This window comes from Callorhinus ursinus, unplaced genomic scaffold (assembly GCF_003265705.2).
Source record: "Callorhinus ursinus isolate GAN/ISIS: 27379988/994484 unplaced genomic scaffold, GSC_fseal_2.0 scaffold41, whole genome shotgun sequence".
NCBI lineage: Eukaryota > Metazoa > Chordata > Mammalia > Carnivora > Otariidae > Callorhinus > Callorhinus ursinus.
Window position 1 is genome coordinate 2,398,726 of NW_027397103.1, and position 14,910 is coordinate 2,413,635.

The following is a 14,910-nucleotide window of genomic DNA, read 5'->3' on the forward strand; positions in this document are numbered from 1 at the left end:
CCCATCCTTCTTCCTGAGGGTGTGCCTGGGACTCTGTGCACTTCCCAGCAGATCGAGGGGCGCCTGGGTGGCTCAGTTGGTTAAGCAGCTGCCTTTGGCTCAGATCATGATCTTGGAGTCCTGGGATCGAGCCCTGCATCTGGCTCCCTGCTTAGCAGGGAGCCTGCTTCTCCCTCTCCCTCTGTGTTTCCCCTGCTTGTGCTCTCTCTCTCTCTGTCAAATAAATAAAATCTTAAAAGAAAAAAAGAAAGCAGATTGAACACGTGGGTGGGACACAGTCATGGAGTAGTCTTGAACCCACTTGAGTTTATTTTCTAAAATTAAAAGCAAATCAGTTGCAAATGTCAATAGTTTATGAGGGTTAGCCGAGGAGGGCTGGTGGCACCCCTCACAGCTAAGAGCCAGCGTGAGAACCGGTGTGAGGCCAGCTCCTGACTTGGGCTTGTGTTTCCCCGGGGTGCTGGTGCACTCCACACCCTCTTGCCCCCAGTGGGAGGTGGGAAGAACATTTACAGAGGATGGATGGATGGGATGGATGGATGGAAGCTAGGGCCTGCCACTTTTTTTGCTGGGAAGAGTTAAATGCCTGGGTGAGACGTGGGGCTATCTATTAAAGGAAGACCTAGGGGCGCCTGGGTGGCTCAGTCGATTAGGCGTCTGATTCTAGGTTTCGGATCAGGTCGTGATCTGTGGGTCATGGGATCGGGCCCCGTATGGGGCTCTGTGCTCAGTGCGGAGTCTGCTTGAGATTCTCTCCCTCTCCCTTTGCCCCTCCCCCCACTTGCACACACTCTCTCTTTCTCTTTATTTCAAATAAATAAAATCTTTTTTAAAAAGATTTTTAAATGTGGGGCGCCTGGGTGGCTCAGTCGTTAAGCGTCTGCCTTCGGCTGGGGTCATGGTCCCAGGGTCCTGGGATCGAGCCCCGCATCGGGCTCCCTGCTCGGCGGGAAGCCTGCTTCTCCCTCTCCCACTCCCGCTGCTTGTGTTCCCTCTCTCGCTCTGTCTGTCAAATAAATAAACTAAAATAAAAAGATTTTTAAATGTATTTATTAGAAAAAATGAGTGGGGGGGCAGAGGGAGAAGCAGGCTCCCCGCTGAGCAGGGAGACCAACACGGGGCTCGATCCCAGGACCCTGGGATCATGACCCAAACCAAAGGCAGACGCTTCACTGACAGAGCCACCCAGGCGCCCCTCAAAAAAATAAAATCTTAAAGGAAGACCTAGGTTGACTCTGGGTTGCAGAGTGTAGGCCAGATGTCTGTCTGTGCCTCAGTTGGCTGTTCAGCGAATTCAGTGGAGCCCTGATGATTCTCGTCCTGCCTTTGCCTGTTTCTGGTGAGGGATGAGGAGCCACTGATCTCTCTGTGCCCTCCAGACAGATGGCCCAGGGCCCTCCCTCTCATCCAGGTAAGAAGGCAGCCTGGCAGAGAAGTCAGAGGTCAGTGCTTGGGCCAGCCCTGCCTTGCGTCATGCCACTCAGATCTGGCAGCGGTCAGTGTGGCACGGGAGGGAAACACTCGGGCGGGTCAGCCCGGCAGTGCGGTAGCCGGGACTGCGGCTCTCCCGCCTTCTCTGAGTTCTTGAGCTCTGACGGCCCCCACCAGGGGCTCAGCAGTGGCTCAGGACCCTGCCTGAGACGGGGTGGGGGAGCGGGGAGACCAAGAGCAAGGGACTCACGAGGAGGCAGCGGTGGGGCAGCACCCTGTGGCCAGCCTTTTTGGATTGCAAGAGGGGCTCCGGAGACTGCTTTGGAGACAGGACAGTGGTGACAGGCAAGGGACGGCTACGGGAAGCCATCGCTCCTCTACCAGTGGGGTGCCATGGAAAGAACCAGGATGAGCGCTTGGAGTCAGGCGGAGCTGCCCTCACGGGGACTCCGCTTGCCTGTAGAGTACGCTCACCGGACATCTCTGAGCCTCTTTGTCCTTGTCTGTAAGATGGGGCTGTGAGGCCCGTAAGGATTACTCCTCTCCCCCTCCCCCTGTCTGAGCTTCTTCCTGTCCCTGTGGCCCTGTCTTTGGGTCCCTTTGTGGCACTCTGCTGGGTTTGGAGCCTCAGTGGCAGGAGCAGAGGCTGCTCTGTCCTGGCCTTGCTCCTCTGGGAGTTCAGAGCCTGAGAGCTTCTGTGGAGCTTGGGCAGCTCCTTCTGTTGTCGCTATTCCAGGTTCAAAGCCACAGGGCTGTCAGACAGCTGTGACTTCCCGGCAGGCAGTAGAACTGGCCTGCCTGCCGTTGGGGGTGGGGGGTGGGGCGGTGCTGGAGCCCTGCAGCTTCTCTCTTGCCTCTGTCCTTGCTAGGGAGTGAGTTGGAGGCTTCTGGGCTCAGCTGATGTACTCTGAGGAGGACTTGGAATGAACCCCAGGCACTGAGGGGTGAGGTCAGTGGTTTGCTCAGCAAGGAGGCCTGAGTTAGGGACAGGCCTGTCATAGCTCCCAAGATTCCTGGCCACTGTCCCTGGCTCCACCTCCGCCCCTCCCATCCTTAAGGGAGATGAAAACCAGTGATGTGGGTTTATCTACTGAGTGTGTCCTCTGTGTCACGGTGGGAGGGCCCAGGAGGTCCTCCCCAGCCACCATGGTGGCTTTTGCATGCTTTGTCATTGATTCCTCACCGTGTGTTCTCTTGAGTTATCGGAGTAGCTGAAGCCCAGAATGATCTAGCTAAATTGCCCACCCAGGCTGGTGAGTGGTGGAGACTCCAACCTATCTGCCTTGCTACTCTACTGGGGGGTTGGGGGGTGCTTTTTTCCCCTCTGCCATACTGCCCGGCGGGTTGGGATGCCAGAAGGTGTACAGAGAGCTATGTGACGGTCGCCACTCCCAGTGCCACTAGAGCAGCCAAATTTGTGGCATGGACAGGGGTGGCTTTATGTGTGGACAGTGGTGGCTTTGTGGTCCTGCTGAAAATTGTTCACCACAGTCCCCAAGTGCACGTGCAAAAAGTCTCTTTGAAGCCTCACTTTTTATCTTACAATTCATTTGCATTTTCACCTTTGGCTCCATAAGGTAGGTAGCTTTGCTTGTTTTAGGGCAATGGTTTAAATTTCTTTCTCCTGAGTAAATTTGATCCTCAGAATATATTTATCCTGAGGTAGTTCCTGTGCCCCTTGGCCTCCATGTGTCCCCTGGGGGGTACGGATAGCCTGATAGAAGATGGGGGGGGAGGCATGTTTAGTATTGTGAATATTGGCACTCAGCTGGGGAAAGGGAAGAGGGGGCCCAGTTTGTCTAGAGAGGCAGGTTGCAGTGAGTATGCTCCAGGAGGAGGTGAAAGCTCTTTTGGGGCCATATTCTGAGAAGCTCAAGAATGCCAACCCCGGGGCTTCTGATTTTATCCTGCAGGCCGAGAGGGCCATCCGTGGCTGAGCATTATGACTCCCCCTTGCCTGGCACACATCCACTCACTGTAGGAGAGGCTCATGAGGGTATTTGTGCTGTGGATCTAGCGAGAGGGAAGGGAGTTCCTGCCCCAGGAACATAGGGTGTGTGGTCTAGTGGGCAAGGCGACACACACCAAAAAGGGAGTTTCCCAGAAGTTCATACCGCTGGTGTCTGCTGAAAAGGTCAGAGTTGGGGAACCTGGGCAGGGGCTGCAGGCAAGGCTGAGAAGGGGCTGAGCCTGGATTTGGATGCTGGTCTCAGCTGTCAGTGAAAAGAAAGGAAGCCAGTAATGGGAGAAGCACCCGGAAAGGAAGAATTAATGCGCCAGTGAAGTGTGGGAGCCAGGGAGGGCTGCAGCTCTTAGGGTTGCTCTCAGAAAACCCAAAAGGCAGGAGGGAGAGAGCTGAATTCGGGCCCAATTGCCTGAGATCAGGAAGCGCTGGCCCGTTCTGTGGCCACCTCAGGCTGTGTTCATTGATCAGAACTTGACTGGCAACGAGTGGGTAACTATGGCTGTCAAATCCACAAACATTGCAAAGACCGTGGCTCATCCCTGCAACAGGCAAACTTTTGAACTTTCTGTTCGGGTCTCTGTAGGGCAGATGACTCACTTCTGAGCCTCTCCTAACCTCTGGTGGTGATTAGCGGGGCTGAGAGGCCCAAGGAGCCGCCCTGCCCTGCAACGGAAACCGACGACCGAGAGCCTGATTGCGGGAGTGGATTGGAATGGGTGTGGAAGAGCTAAGAAAATTTCTAGCACCTGAGCCTCTTGGGTTTGAGGCTCTTTTTGTTTGTAAATCGGTGTTAAAGGAACTGTAGGATGGGCCTGGAGTTGGGCCCTAGCTTGACCTTAAAAAGCTCAGTCTTCTGGATGACCCGAAGAGGTGAATGAAATCTGACCAATGGAATGCTTCCACGGTGATTCTGGGACCGCTGGGGGAGGGCGGGGCCTACTGATCCCGGACGGAGGGATGAGTTACTGACAACAGAAAAGAGACTGCAGTCTGGCCAGCTCTTACCTGCTCCTGGGCCTGCTGGGAGGTGTGCAGGGTAAATCTGGGTGCCTCCTCCCATTTGCTACTGCCTGGGGAAGCCTCAGTAGCAGCCAGGGGCCTGATTAGTGGGGGGGCCCCTGTGTGGGGGCCTGGTGCCGATGGGGCCTGGTGCCCTTGGGCTTCTGCCGGGAGCTCAGGGTGACTTCTGGAATTGTCTTTATTCTCTCGAGTCTCTGGTTACCTGTGCTCTGTGACCTTGGGCACAAGCCAGGCATCCAGTAAAGGTGACCCAGCTGGCACACTCACGTTTTATCAGTTCCTGCAAGGAAGGACTCCTCGGCAGACAGGAAACCACCCTCCTCGGGCATGTGGGAAGCCCAGGGTAGAAGTGCCTTACCCCAAGGGCCACCTCCCAGCTTTCCCGGCAGCAGATTGGAAGACTCTGGCCTGCCCCCCCTGGTTTCCCGTGTGTCACCCCCAGCCCACACTTCCTCTAGGGCTGAGACGGTAAAATGGCAGTTCCTGTTGAGTGAGGCATGAGTCAGCGAAGGAGAATGGTGGCTAAGTCTTCATAACCTCCAGGCATGGCTATGAAATATTTAAATGACACTAAGTATTGATCGTTTCTCATCCATCCCCTTAGGGAGAGCAGTTCCTGTCTGGGATTCAGATAATGGAATGCCTTGGATTTAGACAAACTCCAAAGAGCTCGGAGATGCTATATAATAAGTCTTACCTGAAATTGTGTTCTCTCCTCCCTAGAGCTTGCTCCCAAGGAATTGGGTTCTGCCCATTTTACAGACAGAGAGGATGATCCATGTGGGTGGTTCGACGTGCTGCCAGGCACTGGGCCTGGAACCCTTGCATCCTGGCTCCTACTCTGCACTGGCTTTTCTCTGCTCACTGCTCTCTCCCCATCTTCCTCTTCCCCCTCACAGCCCACATCATTCCCGCTTCTGGGGAGAGGCATCAAGCAAGATAGACAAGGCCCTTGCTCTCCAGGGCTTAATTCTTGGCGAGGAGACGGTGGACAAGGACCCAAATTGGAAGGGAAGGCCCCTCCGGGAGAGTGACCTCCTAGTCAGTGTCCAGGCCCTGGGTCCCTGGGCCTGGTGGGGATAGAGCAGGTCTGGCCTAACTGTGGCTTGGCCCTTACTGGTCACAGATCTGCTTTTCCTCCGAGGGCAGTTATCAGGATAAATATACCCAGCTCCCCATTCCTGGGGAGTTGCTCACTGAGTAAAAGTACCCCGCTGTGGATTAGATTACCAGGGGTAATCTCTGACTGCTCATGTGCTCAGGGCTGGGGGGAAGGGGGACCCGCCTTCTTGTCCTGCTTCCTTCCTAATCTGGAAGAGTCTCAGCGAAGGGGCTGAGATGAGACCATCTCTGAGCTGCTGGTCCTGCTGTTTACATAGCTCCTTCCTTAGGAAGGGCCAAGCCGCTCATTGCTTGGGCAGCTACTTCTCTGACACTTGAGGCCCAGAGCAGGTGGTCAGCGGGAGGGGGCGGGGGTTAAACTTCCCTTGCCCTGAGTTCTGAACCCAGCAGGGTAGACAGGCCTGAGACCGGGCCTCTCTAGGACTTGTGGGAAAGGGACTTGCTGAGCCGCTGCTGTCTCTTGGAGTCCTTGGTATGGGTATGGTATGGGTATACCATACTCTTGGTATGATCTCATACCAAATGGCAGGGGTGGACAGCTGGCTGTGGACTCTGGGGAAGGCCCTTGTGCTGTGGCAGCCCCTTGCCTCCTGTGTTGGAGCTCTCAGGGTGGTGCTCGCTGCTCCTTCCTTCCGCTTGTCAGCTCCTAAGGAAACTGTGCCAGGCCCTGCCCTGGGGTGACGAAAGCTGAGTTAAGGCCCGTGAAAAGAAGGTTGGGGAGTGGAGTCTTGAAAAGATTGAGTTCTAAGTGCGGGCTCTCCTGGGCCAGGCCTCTAGAATGCAAGGCATTTTGAGGTGGGCCCTTCCTGAAGGCTAAAGGACCCCACCTCTTCTAGTTCAGCCCCCTGCTGCTGGTGGAGGAGTGGGGGGTGTTACCTGCCCCGTCCATCCGTGGAGACCTGGTGCGGAGGCTTCTCCAGGGTGGCTTTCTTTTCCCCAGGGGGGTGCCCCAAACTGCTCATCCTTTGCCTCAGGACTGGGATAGGAAGGGGAGGCGCTTTCTCTTCCCTTCCAGGGCTCACCATCTCTCTGGGAGCCAGCTCCCCTCAGGTTAGCAATTTACTGAGAGTGTGCTCTCTTCCAGGGACAGTGCTAAGCAAGCACTGTGTATCCATTTTTTCATGATATTCCTTGCTCCTGTGAGTAAAATGGTGGAATTCCCACCAGACAGACAAGGAAACTGGGGCACAAGAACCGTTAAGCAGCCCAGCTGAGCAGCTTGGCCGCGGAGCAGAATCTGTGCGACTCAGAATCCCCCTGGGCAAGTTCTAACATCTAGTGTCTTTAGAACCTGGGAGGAGAGAATGGAGTAGTCCTGGGTCCTCCCTCCCCCATACCCCCGCCCCCCTCCCCCACTAGAGGGATCCTGGTGGATGATAGACCTTTATCTCTTGGCATCTGCCCAACTCTGGTCTTGGCAGTCTTTATCACACACTCAAGAATGGCCAGGGCTTGGGTAGGAGGAAGCCAGGCTTGTGAGTCTAACTTGTTTTTATACTTCATTGGAGGTGGAGGTGGAAGGGGTTCATTGCATCTCTTTAGATTATTATAGGGTATCATGTGTCAGTGGGTCAGCCTAGGTCCCCCAGAGCCACAGTCTGGGGGACATGAGGAGGGCCAGGCTGCCCCTGTCCTGCATCCCCGGTCTGGTTTGGGAATGTGAGGGGCGCAGCTGCGGCTTGCGTCCTGGAATGCAGGCAGACCGGCCCCTCCATCCCCTCCCTCCCTGGGCAGCCAGACGGGGACGGCTGCGTCTTAACTTCCTCAGCCCCCTCGGGGCTGCAGACCCCGAGGCTCCTGCTCCCCGTCCCGCCCGCCAGGCCCGCAGGATTACGTTCGGCGGGTCGCTGGGGCCCCGGAAAGGGCCTCTTCGTCTCGGCCTGGCCGGGTGCGCCCTGCCCGCCCCGGCCGCCTGCCCCCGAGCGGCCTGCGGGTCCGAAGGCACCCCTGATCTGAGCGGCTGCTTGGGCCCAGGCCCGGCCGCGGGGTGGGGACGGGGGCGCCGCCGGCGCTGCGTCTGCGGAGGGGCACGCGTCCCTGGGAGTCTCCGGAGCCCCGTGGGGCTGCGTCACTCTTCGGCCGTGCCTTCAAATGTTCGTGTGCCCCAGACCTGGGTGGGAGGTTTGGCATCTCCTCGTGCTCCTCCCGTAGCTGCTCCGTCCCTCCAGCTCACCGAGCTTTCTCGGGGTTGAAATTTCCCCCGGGAGCCCATGGCCGGGGCTTCCCGGTCTTCCCCGGCTCGAAAATTCCTGGTTGCGCGAGTTTACCTTCGGTTACGGTGCCTGCCGCAGGGAGCCGACGGCCCAATAGCGCCCTCTGGCGGGAAGCAGTGGATGGGCCGCACTCCTTCCTCGCCGGGGCGGAGCTGGGTGTCCTTTGCCCCTGGTGGGCTGGAGACTTTGCCCCCGGCCTGCCATCCCCTCCCCCATCTACCTGGAGAGGAGAACCCCCTCTCCCTGGCACACACACATCGGACGGTCTCACCCACAGACTTCCACTTTCTGTTAGGACATGCATCAGCGCGCCCAGAGAGACAAAAAGCCTGCAGCATCTAGGGTGGTTTCTTCCAGAAAAGGGATGGGAAGCCCCAGGGAGAGCTTCCTTCCGCAGGGTGGCTTGGGTGGTCCTGGTGGCTCTGACTTGTCCGCAAGGTTTCAGGCTTGGACCCAGAAACTTAATGGAGAAATGCTCAGGACGTTTGGAGCCTTCTTAGCTTGGAAGAAGGAGTGCCCCCCTGCCCCCCACCTTCTGGTACTGCCTCTGTGTATCTGGAGTGGATCCTACAAACACTGGGAGGGGGATGGTGTTCCACCTTCTTTGGGGTCTGGGTAGAAGGACTCTGAGCCCGGCCGTCGGGTATTTAGAGCTAGGTACCAGGCAGTAGATGTTGCTGAAGACTGGAGGACCCACCCATGGGATACTGCTTGCAAGTGGACGCCCCTGAGCACTCTTCCCTCTGCCACCTTTGGTAACTCAAGCAGGGGAGGAGTTTGCTGAGCTTGCAAGGAGACTTTGGCCCGAAACCATTTTGCAGGCTTTGGGGACATAGTGACCTTCTGAACCCATAGAAAACCAAAGTAGAGGCCAGAGGCCTCCTTGGCTGCCTCCTATATTCCTGGCTCCTTTCCCTGAGGCATTTGTGGGGAGCTCTGGGGAGACAGTGACACCACGTCCTGTGCAGTCACTGAGCAACGACTAAGGGTGCAGAGAGAGAAGGAGTGCCTCTTGCATGTGCTCTCCCACTCAGGCAGACACACGTTTGATGTGCTTTTCCCCTGGCGTCCACACACGCTTCACTCTGAATGTTACTTTATTCCTTCGCTTTTCTTGTGAGGGTTGCCCTTGTCATGTCTTGTCCAGATTCTACCCATAGAAGATGTAGGAGTGGTGAGTACTTTGCATCCTACCCTGACCTCCCGGGAGGAAGATGTTTTTCAGAATTTCACAAAACAAATAAGATCTGATATTTGCAGCTTCCCATGTCCTGTAGCATCTGCTATCCCATGTAGACCTCACACTGATACTGTGAGGTAGGAATTATGAATCCCAGCTTGCCAGGGCAGCTGAGGCTCAGGGAAGCGAAGGGATTGGCTGTGTGGCCGTGGAGATTAGATAGAGGAGCTTGGACTTGAACTCCTGGGACCTTTTGTTTCTGTCCCCCTAGGACTGCTCCTTCTGACCAACAGATGCATCGGTGTGTAAAAGAACCCAGTGAAATTGTAAACCAGACTTAGAGTTGGGGGAGGGGGAGGGGATTCGAGGCAGAAGGCCGTGGAGGCCCTCCCTCGAGGGTCTGATGGGATAGGTTAACCATTTGTCTTCTGTTGAGTGGAGCCTGAGAGCCCCGAGTTCAGATCCTGGCCGGGTCCCGTCAGCCCGCGTTGGCAGCCTGGGCACGTGACTCTGCCTCCCTGCGCCTCACTTTTACCCTCGGCGCTGGTGTTGCCGTGAGGAGGAAGGGAAGGAACGCGGGGTAAAGCTCCTGGGGGGCCGTCAGGCGCGGCAGCCCCTCCTGTTACTCCCACTGGGGCTGTACGTGGTGCCTGCTTGGGGGAGCCCTGTGGGGTTTTCCAGCTGGCTCTGCCTTTGATGGAAAAGGGGAGACCCTGCCCCTGCTGAATCGGGCCCAGGGGAAGTGGGGATGCCGTGTGAAGCCAAGGCAGCAGGTGCGGCCATTCAGAGGCCACTGAGATTGGTCCTGGACACTGGTTCCTTTTCCGTCATTACCTAGGCACACACTGATGGCCTCTAGTTCTGCTTTGCTAGAGACGGGAAGCCAGACTCTATTTATAGAGGATCTGGAGGGGGAGAGGGCTGCAGGAACTGACTTTCCTCGGAAGTCAGGAGACCCTTATGCCGGGCTGCTGGCCCCAGGGTCCTGGGCCTTGTGACAAGCTCCCCTTCTGACCCTCTGGGTAAGAGCTGGGGGTAGGTGTGGCCAGCCTTGGGGGCGGGAGGGCAGGGCAGGCAGCTGGGAGGTGTGGGCCCCCCTTGCTTCCCTCTACTGAGCAGGGGTAGGGTTGAGGACAGGGCGTGAAGAAGGATCAGCCTGGGCCCCGACAGTCAGGAAGTTGTACCGTTTAAATATGACATCATGTTGTGATCACAGCAGACTCTTGCGGGCCAGATTTTTGGGGCTTGGGGCTACTGAAGAGCCAGACAGTCCTGTCTCTCACTGGCTTTGTTATCTGGGCAGGTTCCACCACCCCTTGAAGGCCCTTTCCCCGTCTGTAAAGGGAGGATCAGAATTCCAGCTTTTATCCAGTATTTTAGGATTCACGGAGAGACCCCATACACACAGTGCCTAGCATGGTGCCTGTTCTTAGGGATTGGTGTAGATACAGCCGTTGCTTTCTGATAAATGATATCCTCGGCGCCAGGGACTGAGCATTTCTGACCCCCAGCAGGTCGGCATGGAAAGTGAGAGTGAGCAAGTCCTTGAATATGGTAGGAATGAGGGTGTGGTGTTGGGGCCAGGCTCTCTGGGCTGTGGGGCTGTTGAGGGTCTCAGGGGGGGAGGATTGAAGTTGAGGGGTTGTCGGCGGTTCCTACTCCTGCCCCTCCAGCTATTCTCTTGTCTGGAGACTGGGGAGATCCAGGGTCCCCCTGTTGGCCGCCCGGAGCCAGGGTAATGGAAGCTTGCACTCGATTCGGCTCCCTTCTGCTGTTAAAAGCAAAGTAGCGGGGCCCTGGAGCCTTTGGGGCCAGGCTGCTTGCCAGGCTTCCGCAGAAACAGCCTACAGAGCAGTCCTGCCCCCTGCTCAGCTGAGGGGGTGGGGAACACTGCACCAGCCTTGACCCAGCCCCCACCTCCCCACGTACCTTACCCTGTAGCCCAGGGCCTCGGGAGGAGCATGGAGCCTGGGGTTTTGCTTCTACCTGGTCAGAAAGGCAGGTACCATACCCCAGGGACCACTCCAGTTGGGGGGGGTGGTTTGCTGAGAAAGCCCAAGCTCCTGGAATTTAAGTGGGACCTGGCACTGCCTGGGCCCCTCCCCATGACGTGGGGCCCCTCCCGCCCATTCTCCCCGCCTTACCCTGTGGAGTCAGAGTGCCGAGTTCTAGGCAGGCATTTCTGACTTCCAGCCAGCCAGCTGCACAGCCCTGTCGGGAGGGAACGCAGGTGCCCGAGTGCCAGAGGTAGGAGAGCCTCAAGGGCAGCCCAGGAGCCTCCACAGCCCCTTCAGCCTTGGGCTGGGGAGAAGAGGTCAGTAGAAGCTGGTTCTTAGCCAGGCTGGTCTGGGCTGATAGCTTCCTGCTCCGAGGCTTCCTTCTCCCAGGGGTGGGGCAGGTGCTCAGAAGTCATTAACTCTTGGGTGCAGCAGGCCGGGAGGGCACTGCCCCTGGACGGTGTGTTCCCAGGATCCCTGGTTCCTACCAGCTCTGAGCGTGTTCTCTCTGCAGACGCCCTGCTGGCAGACTTGGAGTCCACCACCTCCCACATCTCCAAACGGCCCGTGTTCTTGCCCGAGGAGACCCCCTACTCATACCCAACTGGAAACCACACATACCAGGAGATTGCCGTGCCACCCCCTGTCCCGCCACCCCCGTCCAGTGAGGCCCTCAATGGCACGGTTCTTGACCCCCTAGACCAGTGGCAGCCCAGTGCCTCCCGATTCATCCACCAGCAGGTAAGGTGGGGACAGGGGCCGGGTAGACAGGGAATCGAGGCTTTGGGGCAGTAGGAGGTTGTCTGGCAGCAGCTTGGGGAGCCAGGAACGAATGGGATCAGGGCGATGGGGAGAGGGGCCAGGAAACGGCCGGGTCTCCCAGAGGCCACGTGAGGGGGCAAGTGACCAAGTATTAATCACCTGTCTCCTGGCTGGAGTGTGGGAATTCCCTGGTGAGACGGTCTGTGAGCAGGAGCCTCCTGGGGGTGACTCGGGCTGTTCCTTTTCCTCCCCTGGGGGAAGCTCTGAGCATTCTGTTCCCTGCAGCCTCAGTCCCCGTCACCCGTGTACGGCTCCAGTGCCAAAACTTGCAGCGCCTCTGTCCCCCAGGACGGCGCCGGCCCCCCGTGTTCCCGAGCCGCTGAGGAAGAGCACGTCTACAGGTAGTGACACAGCCCTCCGAGCGCTCCTTCCCTGCCAGGGCCAGGGCTCCGGCCTGGCAGCAGCCGGCACAAGGCCCCGAGGCTGCTGGCCAGCTCATCCTGTCTTGGGCTAGCCTGGTGGCCTTAGCACTGCCATCCCCGTACAGTAGCAGGGCTGGGCTGTCACGTCCCCGTGTGTCGTTGAGGAGCTGAGGCAAGACTTCCTTCCTCCCCTCTTCTCAGCACATCCCTTCCCCACTGTCCCATCTCTTGCTGGGGGAGACTTCACACCCGTGCCACCTTAATCCCCTGGAGTCTTGGGGGGGCTGCCAAAGCTGGGGGGTGCCTCTCACGGTGGCCTCCCCTCTGCCTCTCAGTTTCCCCAACAAGCAGAAGTCGGCCGAGCCTTCACCCACGGTGATGAGCTCCTCCCTGGGCAGCAACCTTTCTGAACTCGACCGCCTGCTGCTGGAACTGAACGCGGTGCAGCATAACCCCCCGGGCTTCCCTGCAGGTAAGACTGGCCCCCTGGGCCCACCTGCTGGCCTCTGGATCCCCAGAGGGGTCAGGGCTGAGCAGCCTTTCTCTCTCGCTCTTCCAAGATGAGGCCAACTCAAGTCCCCCGCTGCCTGGGGCTCTGAGCCCCCACTATGGCATCCCAGAGAATAACAGCCCACTGGGAGGCAAAGCCGGGCCTCTGACGAAAGAGAAGCCCAAGCGGAATGGGGGCCGTGGCCTGGAGGATGTACGGCCCAGTGTGGAGAGTCTCTTGGATGAACTGGAGAGCTCCGTGCCCAGCCCCGTGTGAGTATCACTGGGCTCTCCCGGGCAGGGGAGGTCTTGCCCAGCCAGCGCTGGACTCCGGTGTCTGTCCGCTTGGCCCAGTTGTCACCCCTTCCCTCTGCGAGGGCCTGTTGTTTGCCAGGCCCTGGACCAGGCACTGGGGGGTTCGCAGAGTCCCATGGTCACCCTCCCTGCCTTCAGTGAGCCCCCAACCATCAGCAAAGATGACATTGTGCATGCCGAGGGTGCCGATAGCTTAGTGGCTATCTGTGCAGGGTCTGGAGCCACGCTGTAAGGGTTCGGATCTTGGTTCCGTCCTTACTGAGCGTTGTCTCTCAAGCCTTAGTTTTCCTGTGTGTAAAACGGGATAAAGAGATATGGGATAATGGCGGTAAGGCCACCTGCCTTGATGGGATGAGACCCAATAATACACGGAAAGTTTCTGGAATGGTTTCTGGCTCAGAGCACATAACGCACATGGATGGTTGGTGGTTACTGAATGTTAGCCCTTCTTGGTGTTACTGTGTTGTTGGAACAATCTCACAGGTACATCATGCGGTGTTGGGGGGGGACACACGTGGGGCTTGGGCTTGTTTAACAGGCGAGCTTGAACTCGGGCTGGGAGGGCCAGAGCTGTCCTCCTGAGCAAGGGGCCCGTCGAGCTGCCCTCTTCTCCCACCTCCTACCTCAACTCTGTTCCCGCGGCTGTGGTCGGGAGCTGGTGGGCTTCTCTGGAGTTGGAGGGGGGCCCCCATGTGAGAGCTGAGATGTTGAGACCCTGGAGAGGAGGGGACCACTCTGGGGGGACACGGAGCTGGCCTCTGGGGTCCCCGCTGATGCCCTGCCCGCCCTGCAGCCCTGCCATCACTGTGAACCAGGGTGAGATGAGCAGCCCTCAGCGAGTGACCTCCAGCCAGCAGCAGACACGCATCTCAGCCTCCTCAGCCACCAGGGAGCTGGACGAGCTGATGGCCTCCCTTTCGGATTTCAAGGTGCTCCGAGACCCCTCCTCTTCCCTGCCCCCACATTCTTCTTCCCCTCTGCCTCAGCGTGAGTAGCTGGAACTCGGGCCCTCAGTGTTTGGGTGCCTCACCCTGAGCCAGGGACCCTCCGGGGCTCTGGCCTTGCCAGGATGCTGGGGAGGGAGGGTCAGACCAGGCCTTATGGGGACTGGGCTGCCTCATGGCATCTGAGGGCAGAGAAGCACTTAGCAGGGAAATTCCTTCCTCCCGGGTTGCTTCCAGCTCCCAGCCACCCAGGCCAGGGGATCAGGAAGCTGGGACAAAGGGTTCTGTGTTGATGGTTGCTCTTTGCGGGGGAGGGCATTCTCTGCTGGGCCGTGTGGGCCTGGGATCCTGTGCCTGAGAGGTCATTTGCCCTGGAGCCCCATCTCCCACACTGGCTGTCTGTCCTCAGCACATCCCTTTTCTGTCTGCCTCTGGCTTCTGAATGCACAGGTCTCCTTTACCAGCCTCCCTCCATCCTTCCCCCTACCCTCCACAGGCCTGAGCCCCCACAGGTTTTGTCTGTGGGAAACCGAAACCCCTCAGGCTCCTGGGCCAGTCCCGCATGCGGCATCCCTTCCCCTCCCGTCCTGGGCCTCTCAGGCCTGCCAGACCCAAGATGTTTTATTTAGAAGATGCAGTGCCTGACTGATCTCCAGCAGTTGCTGACTTCACCCTTCCACGTGGGTCTGCCTGAGATCTTTGGGGCATGAAGTAGGGAATCTGAGAAGGGGAGCAGGCCATCTGAGTGCTCTTGGCCCTGAGGGGTACCTCCAGGAGTCCCTCCAGCTGGGGTTTCACAGTGGGGGATGGGAGCTACCTGGGCTTGTGACCCTCACGTGCCAGTGGTTGTGGGTGGTGAGTGGCCACCATCAGAAACAAATCCCTTGGGCTTTGGTGTTGGCCTTGGGGAGCCCTGCGCTACCACCCTTTAGGCTGTTTTTACCCCTTTTTTTTTTTTTTTTTATTTTTAGAGAGAGAATATGACCAGGGGGAGGGGCAGAGGGAGAGAGAGAGAGAGAGACTTTCTGCTGAGCGGGAGCCTGATGTGG

General features: G+C 58.0%; 2 protein-coding genes across 4 annotated transcripts in view; one reads left to right on the forward strand and one right to left on the reverse strand.

Moving 5' to 3' along the window:
- Positions 1–14,910, reverse strand: part of SIRT4 (sirtuin 4) — a 250,319-nt gene that overhangs the window by 54,425 nt on the left and 180,984 nt on the right. The gene's annotated exons all lie outside the window — the stretch shown is intronic.
- PXN (paxillin) overlaps positions 1–14,910 on the forward strand; it is a 47,751-nt gene that overhangs the window by 23,927 nt on the left and 8,914 nt on the right. For all 3 annotated transcript variants that reach the window (XM_073881015.1, XM_025889548.2, XM_025889549.2), the window contains exons 2-6: positions 11,444–11,670; positions 11,977–12,092; positions 12,449–12,585; positions 12,674–12,875; positions 13,711–13,846. In XM_073881015.1, the coding sequence (XP_073737116.1) occupies positions 11,444–11,670; positions 11,977–12,092; positions 12,449–12,585; positions 12,674–12,875; positions 13,711–13,846 (818 nt within the window). The remainder of the gene's footprint in view (positions 1–11,443; positions 11,671–11,976; positions 12,093–12,448; positions 12,586–12,673; positions 12,876–13,710; positions 13,847–14,910) is intronic.